At 39.6% G+C, this 16963-nt stretch overlaps 2 protein-coding genes across 7 annotated transcripts; both read left to right on the top strand.

The window, feature by feature from the left end:
- The first annotated feature begins 277 nt into the window (after positions 1-277).
- LOC132614323 (putative pentatricopeptide repeat-containing protein At5g52630) lies at positions 278-15604 on the top strand. Of its 6 annotated transcripts, none has more exons than XM_060328741.1 (9): positions 278-3266; positions 3585-3703; positions 4641-4719; positions 5251-5359; positions 5536-5713; positions 5791-5968; positions 11027-11209; positions 11300-11462; positions 14869-15604. In XM_060328741.1, exon 1 carries the CDS (start codon positions 369-371, stop codon positions 3135-3137), a length of 2769 nt encoding a protein of 922 aa, XP_060184724.1. In that variant the 5' UTR covers positions 278-368; the 3' UTR covers positions 3138-3266; positions 3585-3703; positions 4641-4719; positions 5251-5359; positions 5536-5713; positions 5791-5968; positions 11027-11209; positions 11300-11462; positions 14869-15604. The 6 variants fall into 6 exon arrangements, with proteins under 6 accessions (XP_060184724.1, XP_060184722.1, XP_060184726.1 ...); XM_060328739.1 differs by having other exon boundaries at positions 4636-4719; XM_060328743.1 differs by having other exon boundaries at positions 3585-4719; positions 14869-15190; positions 15327-15604.
- Positions 10253-14973, top strand: LOC132612844 (SNF1-related protein kinase regulatory subunit beta-2-like). Its single transcript, XM_060326925.1, has 4 exons — positions 10253-10375; positions 11027-11205; positions 11300-11462; positions 14869-14973. The coding sequence occupies exons 1-4, from the start codon at positions 10253-10255 to the stop codon at positions 14971-14973; spliced, it is 570 nt and encodes a 189-aa protein (XP_060182908.1).
- Positions 15605-16963: the final 1359 nt, after the last annotated feature.

Below are 16963 nucleotides of genomic sequence, written 5' to 3'. Positions count from 1 at the left end.
ACTTTGGTAATTCCTTCATAAGTTTATGCCGGGTCCGACATATACGCGACCCAAACCTTGCCTTGCAGTTTTCTTTTTTAATTTATGCTTGAGCGGGAGTTCGAACTCAGAACCTCATGATTTCTTCGTGAATGTTCAGTGTTGCAATGCGAAGGGCAAAAATTAAAGACCAGCAATATGAGGGGCATAATTTAAAGACCACAAATATGAGGGGCAAAATTTAAAGACCACCCCAAAAGAAGGGCAATCTGCGCAAAAAAATGATTTGCAAAAGGAGATGTAATCCGACCCGAAAACTCCAAAGTCCGAACCCAATAAGTCCATGACGGAGCCAATCTGGCTGGTCAAAACCAACTTTCAAATCAAGAATGACAAACGTTTACCGCCTAAGAACTCCTCTTCATCACCTTCAATTCAAACTTTCAAGACTCTCCAATGTATCACACTTACAAAACAAAAACAGGCTTTTTTCAAGCTTTATAGAAGGAACCAAAACCTCTATTATTTCCTACACAAAGCTTCTTTCACAGCTTTCCCAAACTAAGTCTTTAACCCCAGGTTTTCAAATCCAAGCCCATTTAACTAAACTTGGATTAACCAATGATTCTAAACATAGGAACCATTTAGTTAATTTGTACTCTAAATGTGGTGTTTTTCACTATGCATGGAAACTGCTTGATGAAAGTCCTGAACCAGATTTAGTTTCTTGGTCATCTTTGATTTCTGGTTATACAAAGAATGGTTTTGGTAAAGATGCTATTTGGGCTTTCATAAAAATGCATTCTTTAGGTCTTAAATGTAATGAATTCACTTTTCCTAGTGTTCTTAAGGCATGTTCTATTGAGAAAGAACTCTTTTTGGGTAAGCAACTTCATGGGGTTGTTGTGGTTACGGGTTTCGATACTGATGTTTTCGTCGCGAATACTTTGGTTGTTATGTACGCGAAATGTGGGGACCTTGTAGATTCTAGGATGTTGTTTGACGAAATCCCCGAAAGAAATGTTGTTTCTTGGAATGCTTTGTTTTCTTGTTACACACAAAATGATTTTTTTAGTGAGGCGATGTGTATGTTTCGTGACATGATTGGTAGTGGAGTTAGGCCTGATGAATATAGCTTATCTAACATACTGAATGCTTGTACTGGGTTAGGAGATATTGTTGAAGGAAAGAAAATTCACGGATATTTGGTGAAGCTCGGGTATGAATCTGATCCTTTCTCATCGAATGCACTTGTCGACATGTATGCAAAAGGGGGAGATCTTAAGGATGCCGTTACTGTTTTTGAGGGAATTGTGGTACCAGACATTGTTTCGTGGAATGCTATTATTGCTGGTTGTGTTCTTCATGAATGTCAATGCCAGGCTATAGATATGTTGAATCAGATGAGAAGGTCAGGAATTTGGCCAAATATGTTCACATTATCGAGTGCTCTTAAGGCTTGTGCTGCACTCGAGCTCCCTGAGTTGGGTAAAGGGTTACACTCTCTTTTGATAAAGAAAGATATCATATTGGATCCATTTGTGAGTGTTGGTCTTATTGATATGTATTGCAAGTGTGATTTAACCAAGGAAGCGAGGTTGATCTATGATCTGATGCCCGGGAAGGACTTAATCGCGTTGAATGCTATGATCTCTGGTTACTCGCAGAATGAGGCAGATGATGCGTGTCTAGACCTTTTTATTCAGACATTCAACCAAGGAATTGGATTTGATCAGACAACTTTACTTGCGATCCTCAACTCTGCTGCAGGCTTGCAGGCTGCCAACGTCTGCAAACAAGTCCATGCACTCTCTGTGAAGTCGGGATTTCTTTGTGACACCTTCGTCATAAACAGTCTTGTTGATTCTTATGGAAAATGTAACCAGCTGGATGATGCAGCTAGAATTTTTGACGAGTGCCCTATTCTGGATTTGCCCTCTTTTACCTCTCTCATAACAGCTTATGCTCTACTTGGTCAAGGTGAAGAAGCAATGAAACTTTATCAGAAGTTACAGGACATGGGCCTCAAGCCAGACTCATTTGTTTGCAGTTCTCTTCTAAATGCATGTGCAAATCTATCAGCGTACGAACAGGGGAAACAAATGCATGCTCATGTGTTGAAATTTGGGTTCATGTCAGATGTGTTTGCTGGTAACTCTCTAGTTAACATGTATGCCAAGTGTGGAAGTATAGAGGATGCTAGCGGTGCTTTCCGTGAGGTTCCTAAGAAAGGTGTTGTTTCATGGTCCGCAATGATCGGAGGACTAGCCCAACATGGTCACGCGAAAGAGGCGCTTCATTTATTTGGTGAGATGTTGAAAGATAGTGTATCTCCAAATCACATAACATTAGTTAGTGTCCTTTATGCATGTAACCATGCTGGCTTAGTTGCAGAGGCCAAGAAGTATTTCGAAACAATGAAAGACTCGTTTGGTATTGAACCAACTCAAGAGCATTATGCATGCATGATTGATGTCCTGGGCCGAGCAGGGAAGTTAGATGATGCTATTGATCTCGTAAATAAGATGCCTTTTGAAGCCAATGCATCTGTCTGGGGTGCACTTCTTGGTGCTGCAAGAATCCACAAGAATGTAGAGGTAGGGCAACATGCTGCTGAGATGCTTTTTGATCTTCAACCAGAGAAGTCTGGTACTCACGTTCTTCTTGCAAATATTTATGCATCAGTTGGGTTGTGGGGAGATGTCGCAAAAGTAAGAAGACTCATGAAGGACAGTAGAGTAAAAAAGGAACCTGGTATGAGTTGGATTGAAGTCAAAGATAGTGTTCACACATTTATAGTTGGAGACAGAAATCACTTGCGAAGTGATGAAATATATGCCAAACTGGAGGAGTTGGGACAGCTAATGGCTAAAGCTGGTTATGTTCCTATGGTAGATACTGATCTGCACGATGTAGAGAAGAGACAAAAGGAGATTCTTCTCTCCTATCATAGTGAGAAACTAGCTGTTGCATTTGGGCTGATTGCTACACCTCCTGGTGCTCCTATTAGAGTGAAGAAGAACCTTCGGATTTGCTTGGACTGCCATACAGCATTCAAGTTCATTTGTAAAATTGTCTCTAGGGAGATCATTATTAGAGATATTAACCGGTTCCACCATTTCAAAGGCGGATCTTGTTCATGTGGTGATTACTGGTGATACTTGAAGGCATACCACAGTCTATCTGGCTGCTAGGTGATACTTGAAGGTGTACCACTGTCTATCTGGTCACAAGATCTTGCTAATGAGCAAGTCTGCAAATATTAATTCCTTTGAAGCTGATAATAGGTTGGTTGAATGCTTCGGATCAGAAGAACTTGTTTCTTGTTTCGTGTTCCTTCTTATCATCCCTTTAACTGCTCCTGGCTTATAGTAGATATGCTATAGTCTATGTTATGTGACTCTTCCTCTTTTTTTTTTTTTTTTTTTTTTTTTTTTTTTTTTTTGAACTATTATGCCCTTACAACTTGAACTGGTGGTAGACTCTTTTGACAATGGAAGCTCAAGATCAATCAGCAGATTACCTTCCATTGTGAATGAAAATACATCTTCTATACTCATTTTCAATTTTAACGGAAAATATTGTTTCTTGGGTTGCGGTTTCAGAATGGCGCTGTTCCTTGTGTGGGTGAGGACTTGCTGATTGACTATGCTGACTGGGAGGGACCCAAGTGATCATAGAGCTGGAGTGTTGCTCCAGCTGACTTTGTTTTGTGGACCTAATGGTATAGGAGACCTTGTCCCAGGCTTTTCAGTTTCGTGATTGGCTTCATCTTGCTGGTTGCTCCATTTGGCTGGTTCAACTTCAATTGCTCTTTTTTTATTTCTTGGAAGATATTATACTTATTGTACTTTTCTGTACTAATATTGGCCATAAGTAATTAAAAGAAGAGAGAAAAAAAAAACACTTTCCGTCTGGTTGTGACATTGTGGTTGCAAGCTTGTAATTCTATAATGGTTACTGTGCCAGCATAACTTTTTTATGTCAATAGTTTTTTACCTCTTTTTTATGGTAGCAAGGAACATACATAGTTCTAAGAATTTTTCGGGTGAGAGCTCTAAATGCTCTGTTCATTTCGATGGATTAAAAAGCCAAGTAGCAAGAGACCTGAGACGGGGTCTTATATCATGATAGTTATAGTGACATTCTGTCTGCTTTTTCTTTCCCATAAAGTTAATACAGTTGCAAATCTGCAATTTTGCTCTCGGACTTTGTCTTATTTTAATTTTATCAGGGTAGAGGCCGAGTCATTGAGACATTTGTCAGCTAAGTATTGTCCACTGTTGCCTCCGCCTAGGTTTGCTATTGCAGGGGCATTCAGTCCTGATGGGAAACCACTTGCTTCTACTCAGTCAGTCTCTCTTTGAATACGTAAACATGTACAAGTATCTGTCATGTTATGCATTTTAGTGCCCTGCTGGATAATTTGACCCAATTTATGACTTCTCCCCTCAGATATGAAACTGTTTATCTAATATGCCAAGTAATCATTAAATACACATTTCTGAAGCCTCAGTCACTATATTCGTATCTTAAAGAAAGAAAAAAATAGAATCCTTTGTAAATACTTGTGAATTGAGATTCAAAGGCAAATGCTCCACTTCTATTTCATTGAGCAATATTTTTTTTTGACATACGTTGTTACCATGGTGGCAGTGCAGATCTCACGGTAAAGATAATTGATGGCCAAAGTGGGAAGTGCTTAAGGTGTTAAGTGGACATCACAGGACTCCTTGGGTGGTAAGGCTATTTTGAGATCTTTAGTCATCTGATATAGTTGTGCTGCATTCTTGGATGATCTCATTATCTACTCGGGAAATATATTTTCAGTTAACCAGGTAATAATAATAATGATTGAAAATGCTGGGAGTTGGGTTGACACAATGTTTAGAAGGCATATAGTTGGCTTTGCAAAATGTTGGAACATCATTTTCCTTTTACTTTATGTTTATGGATGTGCTTCTAAGATGGCTAAACCTATCCTATCTGGATTTGAGTATCAATGCAGATATCTATCAAAAACAGAAAAACAGAGAGATAAATGCTAGATATTTGCTCAAATTTCTAAGCCCTTCAATCCATTTGAACCTCACCCTAATTGAAGAAGACTGCAGCTTAGAAGCATTTTTTATATTATCTATAGTTTATTTTGGAAGTCTCTGGTGGTTCCTTATTTCATTCACGTCTTGGCTATGTGTTGATATTGCTTCTTTCACCTTTGAATATCTCATTCCTCCATCGATATCTAACTTTATGGTTGAACTTCTGCAGGTTCGTTTCCATCTATTGTACTCTAAGATACTTGCAAGGGGAAGTTTGGATCATGAAGTTCGTTTATGGGATGCAAAAACTGCCGAGTGTATAGGATCACATGATTTTTGTAATAACCTGTGACATCTTACTGGTTGAAAAAACATTACTCTTTACTCTTTTGTTTTGTTAATTAATACATATGGTGGGAATTTTATCTTGCAGATTTGTCCTATCACTCTGGTGCTCTTCCTTTGAGTTTTAACTTATGAATGCTGTAGATCTTATCAACCCTCTTTTTGTTAGGTCAATGATCTGGACTCATCGGATTCTTCAATGACGCTTGCAACTTCTCCTAGTAACTTGCGGTACCCTCCTCCTACTGTGTATTTGACGGATGCTCACTCCACATATCGATCTGCTTCAGCATTTGAACTGTCTATCATGTCTCTACCATTCATGATCTGGCCATCAATAGCTAGAGGTGATCCTAGACACTTAAATTGGGACGACGGGAGAAATATTTATGATAGCACTGATGTTATTCCTTTTACTTTTCAGAAAATTCAGACTTATTTACAACAACAACAACAACAAGCCCAGTATAGTCCCACCATGTGGGGTCTGGGGAGGGTAGAGTGTACGCAGACCTAACCCCCACCTTGAAAGGTAGGGCGGCTATTTCCGAAAGATCCTCGGCTCAAGAGAGGAGAACAAGAGAGGAAAAACAAGACAAAAGGTCAGATAGGACCAAGCATATCGAAAGCAATATGAAAGCAAGGAGTAACAAAAGCGAGAAAGTCATGGTAGAACAGTCCGGAAAGAAAGGAGCATTAACTACTATAGATAAATAAGATAACCAAAGTACAGCGGCCCAACAAATATAAGCAGCAATCAAATGCAGAAATCAAATGGCAATAAACAAATGAGCAAGACTACAACTACTATGGTGAAAGGATTAGCCACCTAGCCTTCTATCCTAATCTGAGTCCTCCACAACCTCCTATCTAAGGTCATGACCTCGGTGAGCTGAAACTGTGCCATATCCTGTCTAATCACCTCTCCCCAATACTTCTTCGGCCTCCCTTTGCCTCTCCTGAAACCGTCCATAGCCAACCTTTCACACCTCTGCATTGGGGCATCTGTGTCTCTCCTCTTCACATGCCCAAACCATCTCAGCCTCGCTTTCCGCATCTTATCCTCCACCGATGCCACTCCCACCTTGTCTCGGATATCTTCATTCCTAATTCTATCCCTCCTAGTGTGCCCACACATCCACCGCAGCATTCACATTTCCGCGACTTTCATCTTCTGAACGTGAAATTTCTTGACCGGCTAACACTCCGCCCCGTACAATAAAGTCGGTCTAACCACCACTTTGTAGAACTTGCTTTTAAGTTTTGGTGGCACTTTCTTATCACACAGCACTCCGGAGGCGAGCCTCCATTTCATCCACCCTGCACCAATACGATGTGAAACATCGTCGTCGATATCCCCATATCCCTATATAATAGACCCAAGATACTTGAAACTCCCTTTCTTTTGAATGGCCTAGGTACCAAGCCTCACTTCCTCGTCAGCCTCACGCGGTAGGCTATTGAACGTGCACTCCAAGTATTCTATCTTGGTCCTACTCAATTTAAATCCTTTAGACTCCAACGTCTGTCTCCAGCCCTCCAGCTTATCGTCAACTTCGTTGCGAGTCTCGTCAATCAGGACTATGTCATCCGCGAACAACATACACCAAGGCACCTCACCTTGTATTTGTCGCGTCAATTCATCCATCACCAGGGCGAATAGAAACGGGCTAAGAGCTGATCCCTGATGCAACCCCATCATAACAGGGAAGTGCTCCGAGTCTCCTCCTACCGTCTTTACCCTGGTCTTAGCTCCATCATACATGTCCTTTATCGCTCTAATGTACACCACAGGTACACCTTTAGCCTCCAAGCATCTCCATAGGACCTCTCTTGGCACTTTGTCGTAGGCCTTTTCTAGGTCAATGAATACCATGTGCAAGTCCCTCTTCCACTCCCTATACTGCTTCACCAATCTCCTTACAATATGAATGACTTTTGTGGTCGAGCGCCCCGGCATGAATCCAAACTGGTTCTCTGAAATAGACACACCTCTCCTCACCCTCATTTCCACCACCCTTTCCCACACTTTCATAGTGTGACTTAGCAGCTTGATACCTTTATAGTTGTTGCAGCTTTGAATGTCTCCCTTGTTCTTGTACACGGGAATCATTGTACTCCATCTCCATTCTTCCAGCATCTTCGCTGTCTTGAAAATGACATTAAACAACCCAGTCAGCCACTCCAAGCCTACCCTGCCTGCATTCTTCCAAAATTCCCCAGGAATCTCGTCAGGTCTGGTCGCTCTTCCCCTGCGCATCCTACGAACAACTCCCTTAACCTCCTCAACCTTTATACTCCTACAATATCCAAAGTTGCGACACCTATCCGAGTGCTCCAAGTTTCCCAACACAATGTCTCTGTCCCCTCATTCGTTCAAGAGTTCATGAAAGTATGACTGCCATCTCTGTCTAATGCGAGATTCCTGTACCAACACTTGGCCATCCTCGTCCTTGATGCACTTCACTTGATCCAAGTCGCGTGCCTTCCTCTCTCTCGCCTTGGCGAGCTTAAATAGCTTCTTATCCCCACCTCTATCCTCTAGTTCTGCATAAAGGCGTTCAAAGGCTGCCGTTTTAGCCGCCGAAACTGCCAACTTCGCCTCCTTTCTCGCCATCTTATACTTTTCCCTGTTCGTCCGCTTCTCTTCATCATCCTTGCTATCTACCAACTTCACATATGCCTGCTTCTTTGCTTCTACCTTCCCTTGGACTTCTCCATTCCACCACCAATCCCCTCGGTGCCCACCACGGCGGCCTCGTGAGACCCCCAGTATCTCTCTAGCTGCTTCCCTAATGCAACTGGCCGTCCTATCCCACATACTGCTCGCATCCCCCCTACTATCCCACGCTCCCATAGCCATCAGCTTCTCCCCCATCTCTAAGGCACTAGACGGGGTCAAACTTCCCCACCTAATCCTCGGTCGGTCATCCACGACCCTCTTCTTCTTCTTCCTTCTTATCTCCAAATCCATCACCAATAGCTTATGTTGGGTCGTAAGATTCTCACTCGGTATGACCTTGCAGTCCTTACAGAGGCCTTTATCATCTTTTCTAAGAAGCAGAAAGTCTATTTGCGTCGCAGCCACCGAGCTACGAAAGGTTACCAAGTGCTCCTCCTTCTTCGGAAAACTCGAGTTGGCTACCACCAATCCAAAAGCTTTTGCGAAATCCAGGAGTGAGACTCCTCCACCATTCCTGTCCCCGAAGCCAAATCCTCCATGCACCTCGTCATAACTCCTCGAAATAGACCCAATGTGCTTATTGAAATCTCCTCCTATGAATAACTTCTCAGTAGGCGGTATACTTACCACCACTTCATCCAAGTCCTCCCAAAAGCGTCTCTTTACCTCCTCGTCTAAACCCACTTGTAGCGCGTAGACACTAATAATGTTCAAGGTGAACCCTCCAACGACTAACTTAATCGCCATCATCATGTCATTGATCCTCCTAATCTCTACCACCTGATCTCTAAGCTCACTATCTACTAAGATCCCTACTCCATACCTCGACTTGCCCGAGAACCAAAACTTGTACCCGTCCACCTCCTTAGCTTTAGGTCCTACCCATTTAGTCTCTTGGACGCAAGCTATATTAATCCTCCTCTTCTTAAGAATCTTAACTAACTCTATGGACTTTCCCGATAAAGTCCCAATATTCCAAGACCCTACTCTCGACCTAGAAGCTCCCTCAACCCCCTTAGCCCCCCCAACCCTAGCCCCCGATCCCAACTGAGAACATGACCTAGTCTACCATCCCTCACCAAAGCCAGTAAAGCAAATATACGCCAGTGAAAGGTTAATCTAAGACAAACGAAAGATCAATACTAAAGCACAAGTTAGCAATAGTCTATAAGTAGTGAAATAGGTGGAGCAGGCAAAATTTATAAGGCTAAAGGACAGAAAATGGGCTATTGGAGGTACCAACTCCAAGTAAATAAAACCTGTTCACCACCGAGAAATTTCTGTCCGCCGCCGGAAATGCTGTTCTCTGCCGGAAAATACTGTTCACAGACCGGAATTACTGTTTACCGACCGGAATCACCGGAAAACTCGAGTACCTGTGCAGAAACTGTCCGGAAACCTACTGGTGGAGGATTTCTGGTCGCAGGGTAGAAGAGAGAGGAAAAGAGGGGAAAAAAAAACAAAAAAGGAAGAAGGAAGGAAAAGAGAGAACAGAGGAGAGAGAGAGAGAGATCTGGCCGGCCGGTGGTCGTCGTCACCGGTCGCCGTTTGGGGTGGCTTGGTTGGGGGGTGGGTGGGGTGGGGGTTGGGGGGGGGAGGAGCAAACTTACCGTTGGTGATAGAGAGAGGAGAGAGAAGAGAGAAGAGAGAGAGAGAGAGAGAGAGAGAGAGCCCATGACGGATAAAATGCACTAAACAGAAATCTCGTGTCCCCCAAAATTCAAACTTATTTATTAATTAAAATATTAAGGTGACATAATTTCTATATTTTTAAGTATATATGTGTGAAGATCAAGGAAAAGTAGTAGTAATAGCAATGATAATATAATTAGTCATTATGATTTTCAGTATCATTATTATAGTATATATTGTGCAAATTTGAAAAGCAACATAGTTCCAAACTCATTGGATTGCATAAATTATCAATTTTTTATATATTTTTCCCTCTTATTATTCTTTTTCTTTTTTCCTCCTGTGTTCCTCACTTCACTCATCAGCACTCAATCTAATCTAAATTCTTCACTCAACATAATTCTTTTTTACCATAAGCCTTTTAAATGTCAAAGTTGTGATGTCATTAATAAAGTAGTGGGTAAAAGTGTTTATATAGTTATAACATAAGTGTACTTTTATTTTTTCCACAAAGGAATCTCTTTTTGTAGATTCCAAGTAAGTTCTTCTTTATTAAAAATACAAATTTATAATGGGGAATGTTAATGGAAGAGAAGAAATTGGTGACAATAGCCAATCTGGCGTTGATGGTGGTGGTAGGTCCATCAAGAAACCATGGAATGTCAAAGTTGTGATGTCAAGAGTTCTACCTTTAGTATCTATTGGAGAACTCTCCTCCTTGAGGATGATAGAAAAAATATAGGCCCCAAAGATAAATTTTTTGGCTTGCGGATCAAGACATCTCTTTTCAACTGAGGAACAAAACAAGATCATTCGGTTCCATTTTTAGTAAAATAGTGAAGGATATTCCATTAGTGCTAAAATCAGGGGTGGTAGGGGATCCGTATATGTTGTTCAGGTCGATTAGAAGGTGCAAAAATAGCTAGAACTGAATGCGGAAAGTATGGAAAAACATCTCGTAATGTATTTAACCAGATAATAGATTATTCTTCTATGGAAGTGTCTGCTCGTTACGGAATCTCAGGTGTCAAAGTCTGAATTTCATATAGTAAAAGGGAAAAAAAAGGGTGGGGGGTGGGGATGTGCTACTGCTAATCCGAAACGTTCGGAATATAGTAGTAAATATCGTATAGGCAATGTAGTAGGGTTTGCAAACCTGACGGGACACAGCTTGGTTTTGGAAGATATGACACTAAAAGTATTAACCACAATAACCAGCATTTTTAAGTTATCTAGCAAGAATGGCTACATCTATGTATGTCGTGTTTATTCCTTAGAAATTGGTCCAGGATGTTGATCTTGTTATAGACTGTGAATTTGTTTGTTTTGAAATGTTTTTACCCAGATGCCAGTGGTCCCTTTACAAAGACCCGAGGAGATGCATATCGCAAACCCTTCATGGATGCAAACCACCTCAGGATACGAAGACTTGAATGATGAACAGGGAGTTCCCACATTGATACCATGGACCTATGATGGCAAAGAAGTCGCTGTGGAGGGATCATGGGATAATTGGAAATCTAAGTTTGTAAGCTTGATTTTATTCTTCCACGTTCTACATCGGAAAAATAGTCAAAATTCTCAACTGCTTGGGCTTAGATAAAATTCATTTTCTCAGGAACCATTTGCAAAGATCTGAGAAAGATTTCACCATTTTGAAGGTGCTTTCTTCTGGAGTTTACCAGTATAGGTTTATAGTTGATGGACAATGCAGGTGTTCCCCTGACTTGCCATGCGTCCAGGATGAAGTAGAAAATACTTACAACATTTTGGATGTGAAGGTACATTGCCATCTGAAAATTATCTCCGTTCATTTTCTCTGAAATATTCTATTGAATTCCAAGCCTAGTTTCTATTGTATTTTCCTATTACAAGGATGAAAGCAAGAATATAAGGAAACCGGACGTCCAATAGGAACTTAGATAATATATGCAGACAAACACACACATATATAATATACAGTATCAAAATATAAGTACATATTGTGGGCCTTTGTGATTGACTGTGCATGGCTTCGCTTTACTTGTTTATGTGAATATAAAATACGATTATACGAGTCAGATTAACTACCCTTTGAAACCAAGAAGAGTATAGTCTTTATTTGTTATGCTCCAAGATATTTAAGAGAGTTGATCTTATAACTATGGGAGTCTCTCCAGCCTGGACGTTTTTGCTCTGTGACAATGTCATTACCGAAACAGACGTGTCAGCAAATGGATCCATGTCCTTTTAAAAATGGCATGGATATAGAATTATAGATTGTAAATGGTTTTGGTCCAAACAGTGGACATACTAGCCTTTTCTCAGATTAAGCCTCAACTTCAACAAAGATTGTCGTTATATTATGGTGTGTCAATGCACCACAAACTAATTGTTAGAGCCCTTGAGATGAAATACCTGAAGATGTGTCTGTTTTGCCAAAGCAAATTACTGACTAGAAAATATTTGGTGAAGGTTTTCCTGAACCCCACTACCTGTAGCCATCAAGAGTCATAGAAGAAAGTTTATGATTAAGGTTAAGGTAGAACTAATTATCTACACTCAAATAATTTGTCTTATTAAATGCCTTTTGTATATATTGTCATATTGCTTAGAGATTTAGAGGATGCTTTTAAAGTGAGGGATCAGCTCTTCTTTACAAATGAAAGAAATTATGGAAGAGCTATCTCTACTCCATAGTGTAGTCTTTCACTGTGGAGTGTTCGCTGAAAGCTGAAAAAATAGACTGTAACTCGACGGGCCATTCTTGATGGAAATGATGATCTCTCTCAATCTCAATGCGTTTTTTTCTTTTGGAGGAAATGATAGATGTACAGAAATATCAAGGACTGGATAAACATAAAACCAACCTCACCACCGTGCAGCTTACAAATAAAAGAAAACAAAAATAAAATAAAAAATGAAGGGAGAGACTATAAAGAGAGAGAGAAGTGAACTAAAGAGGAAAATTACTTTGACAATTTATGAGACTCGTTTTTCTCGTACCCTTTGATTATCTCCCATGACCTCCTGGACTTTTGTATTTTTGCTGAATTATGTAAAGAGTCTTTGTAATATGTCAATTAGTAGATATGAAGGGGAGCCTTGGCGTAACTGGCGAAGTTGCTGCCATGTGACCAGGAGGTCACAGGTTCGAGCCGTGGAAACAGCCTCTTGCAGAAATGCAAGGTAAGGCTGCGTACAATAGACCTTTGTGGTCCGGCCCTTCCCTGAACCCCGCGCATAGCGGGAGCTTAGTGCACCGGGCTGCCCTTTAGTAGATATATTTCCATAAGTTGTTTGTGGTAGTCTTTATTTCTTTTTTATAAGGTATATTTATAAATATATGTGGTAGTCTTTATAGCAGAAACATTACTTGTGAATTTGTTTTATTTGGTTTTGGCAGCTTTGTTAACTTCTTTAGTGCTTTTGTAACTTCTTCGCAAATTCTTCTATTTTCCTCCTTTTCTTCTTCAACTGTCTATTCACGGCACCAGCAATCGTGCTTCATGGGGGCAAGCAAAATTGCCGAAAATCTTCTCTTTTTTATTTTCTTAAAATTCATTCACTCCACTTCTCATCAGAAGCATACAAGATTAAGCCATTAATAAATTTAATTACCGTCTACATACTATTTTGCTGCGGTTAACCTTCACAGACACTACATAGTTTCTTGAAACTCATGGGACTTAGCAAAGAGTTGCACAATGAAAGCAAAAGATCCAAAGATGTTTTGAAAGCAAATACGAAAATATTCATATACTGAAACGTTGATGCCTGTCCTTTTGGAATTTTGGTGCAGACTACAAGATCTCAACTCAGTGGATAGGATTTTAGATCTTTCTCTGCTTCCTTCAATAATGTAAAGGAGCTGAGTCTGTTTGTAATTTTGACAGTCTTTGTGCACGCATGCGTGTGAAACCATTACCTTTCTCAAAGAAAAACAATGAAAGAAAAAGATCCATATAGGTGATAGCAAACAGTTGGGATTTAGGTTTAGTTGAGTTGGTACACTTACATTTGACCCAGTGGTTTGCAGGAGTCCTTTTTGTTTAGAGATTTCTATGTTAATATAGGGATAAGAGTAAGAATCAAAGAACGTCTAGTTTTATAGAACTCTTTTATGAGTATTGGAATGAAACTCAAATTGTGTGAAATAGACATTTACATATAGCCAACCTAACTACTATTTTATTATTGATATGTAGTTACTGTTGTACTACCAATTACAGAGGGGAAAAAAGGAAAAAAGGAAGAAAGCAAATACAGTGTTGCTGCTGCTTGAAATTGGGCATATGAATGTCTCAAATGCATCATATTTTAGCACCTGCTTCCCGTCCCCAAACCTATTGCTACTCAAAATGGTTGCAGAAAAGAAAATGCTACTAAATTGACGTGTATGCTTTATAAATAGTTCTTATAAATGTACTTTATATGTAGCAGAGAAGAAGTAATGAAAGTAATAGGTGAAAATTAGTTTGATATAGAAAATATCATGTCAAATTTAAATATGATTAGGTGAGATAATTGAATTCTTGAAATTTGTGGAAACTATATAAAATGACATGAATATAGAAAAATGTCCAGTCTTCTTTGTCTCTATCTCAATTGCTTGACTACCTACCGTGAAAGAAAACTACCTAGGAAGGGTGTGACCAAGCGTGGTCAATGAGGTGGGTTGAACACCATGAGGTCTCAGGTTCAAATTCCAGCAGAGAAAACACTAGGTGATTTGGTCCCATTTATTCTAGCCTTGGTGGTCGTAGTTACCTGATACCTGTTGCTGGTGGGAGGTGGCAGGTATCCCGCAGAATTAGTCGAGGTGCGCGCAAGCTGTCCTAGACACCACGGTTAACAACAACAACATACCCTGTGTAATCCCACAAGCGGGGTCTTGGAAGGGCAGGATGTATGCAAACCTTAGCCCTACCTTTGTGAGGTAGAGAGGCTGTTTCCGATAGACCCACACCACGGTTGTAATTTGTTCGTAGTATGTGGCCATATCAGCATAACTGGTTCGTTTGAGAATACTATCTATTTTCATTTTCGGGATGCCCAAACTTTCATTGGGCTATGTTCTTAATACTGTCGTAATGATCACAATATTAAGTCTTTTATTTCCTGGTGACTATTGATTCCCTTCGCTTCGAAAGTCACAAGTTGACGAAGGAAAACTAAATTGACAAAAACTTGTGCTGTTTGATGCAGGATTATGTACCAGAAGATATCGAAAGCATTTCTGGTTTTGAACCTCCTCAGTCCCCAGATTGCAGTTACAGTAACTTGCAACTTGGAGCAGAGGACTACACCTAGGAGCCACCTTTAGTTCTGCCTCATCTACAGATGACTTTGCTTAATGTTCCATCAATCACATGGAAATTCCACCTCCTTTGTCAAGACCTCAACATGTGGTACTTAACCACCTCTACATGCAGAAGAGCAAGAATACCCCGTCTGTGGTAGCACTCGGTTCAACTAATCGATTCCTCTCCAAATATGTGACAATCATACTTTACAAGTCCATACAGAGGTGAACACCTATCTGGATGACAAATTATTACAAGTCAGGTCTCAACTATTGGCCACTCACGAAAAGCAAAGTGGGATGTGTCGACATCAAATTCTCTACTGTCAATTTACCTGTAATCACTTATACTTATTTGCAGATACAACATCTAATGGAGTAGAGTTGTCATGGCCACACGAAAAATAACACGGTTGAAAGAGAGAAACTATGGTTGTTGTACTCTTGAGGAGTCTCAAAGTTGTGCTGGAATCTAGAGTTTAGTAGATAGGATGTTTAAGGTTTTAATGGAATTCTGTGAACCATATTCTTGTTTTCCTTCCCAATTGGCCATTGGAGAATTGAATTAAAATTTTGGCTTTAGTTTTATTGAATGATAATCAAAGGAAGTGAAGTGGAGAAACAGTGTTGTGGAAACAATTCTTGCCTCGTATCAGTACCATACACAACCGCTAACAATATTGTCCATTATGTACAAATATCCAAAATGACAAAGGTTTGTTTCCTATATTTGTGCACATGTATGATTAATACACATTTTTTCCCCGTCCTACTTAAATTAGCTAAATAACAAGTATAAAAGTGATAAACCACATGAAACTTGCTTAATGTATGATGAAAGATGAAGAATATTAAGATATTCAAGAAAATCAAGAAACACAAGACTGAAATTCAAGAAAAAAGAAAAAGTTCAAGAAGCTCAAGTTTGAAGATTATTTCCAATTCTTGTTTCTTGAATCCTTTTCTAAATAGGTTTCTTGTTTCTTGATTTATATTTTAGTAGGATTTAATTTCCTATCATTAGTAGGACTTTTATCCTAGATCTAGTAGGATTCAGTTTTCTTTATTCTTTTCCTTGTAGAATAGGGATTTTACTTTCCTTGTTTTTAGCTATTTCCTTTCTAGAGTAGAATAGAGATTTGTAGTCATCAAAGAAGAGACCCTAGGCCTATATAAAGGGTTCTTATTCTTTGTTAAACACTATTCACGTTTTTGAGCTTAAACCCTAGTTTGCAATAGAGTTATTTTCTCTATTTGGTGTTCTTTTTCCTTGTTTTTGGTTCCAAGTAAGGTGGTGATAGTCTTTATCTTGTTTTCAATAGTGTGTGGTGTTTCTTTATCACGTAAGTTGATTTCAAGTGGTGACTTAGGAACTTTATTTGTTCTTGATCATTCAAGAACGCGTTTCTTGATTAAAATTCGTTCTAGTTCATATCCAGAACCCTAATTTCTTTCCATCATTCCGCCTTCAATACTTACTTGATTTAAACCATTCAATAGTTATTTTTATAGTTCAAATCGTCATCTTTCTCCTCATCTTGAAATCACATAATTTCGAGAAGTATAGCCCGATTTACGTCCGTTTCTTGAATTCTGCCCATCAATCGCTTCAAGAATAAGATCGTGGCCGACTGGTTCTTTGTTAACTCGAAGAATCACATCAATGTATCTCTGTTCAACTGTTTCTTTTTTCCCCTTATGGTAAAATCACTATCTGGCAAGCTTTTAAAAATTTGTTGCTTTTTGTGTTTTAGTGGAACTTGAGCTGGTCATAATTCATGTGTAGTATTATGTTATTGGAATTATCAAACCAATTCTTTGCTTAGGTTAACAAGATTCTTGAACAATGGAAAATGGTTGCTAAGAATGAGTTTGAAAGATACTAGTGTATTTCCTTTCAAACATGTATACATGATGACAAGTATTAACAATACAAAGTAGATTAAAATTTCTACATGATGTTATTATTGGTAAGGTTTCATTCAAATTCAAATAGAT

Source organism: Lycium barbarum, chromosome 10 (genome assembly GCF_019175385.1).
Source record: "Lycium barbarum isolate Lr01 chromosome 10, ASM1917538v2, whole genome shotgun sequence".
Taxonomy (NCBI): Eukaryota; Viridiplantae; Streptophyta; class Magnoliopsida; order Solanales; family Solanaceae; genus Lycium; species Lycium barbarum.
This window is presented reverse-complemented; position numbering and strand designations above follow the sequence as displayed.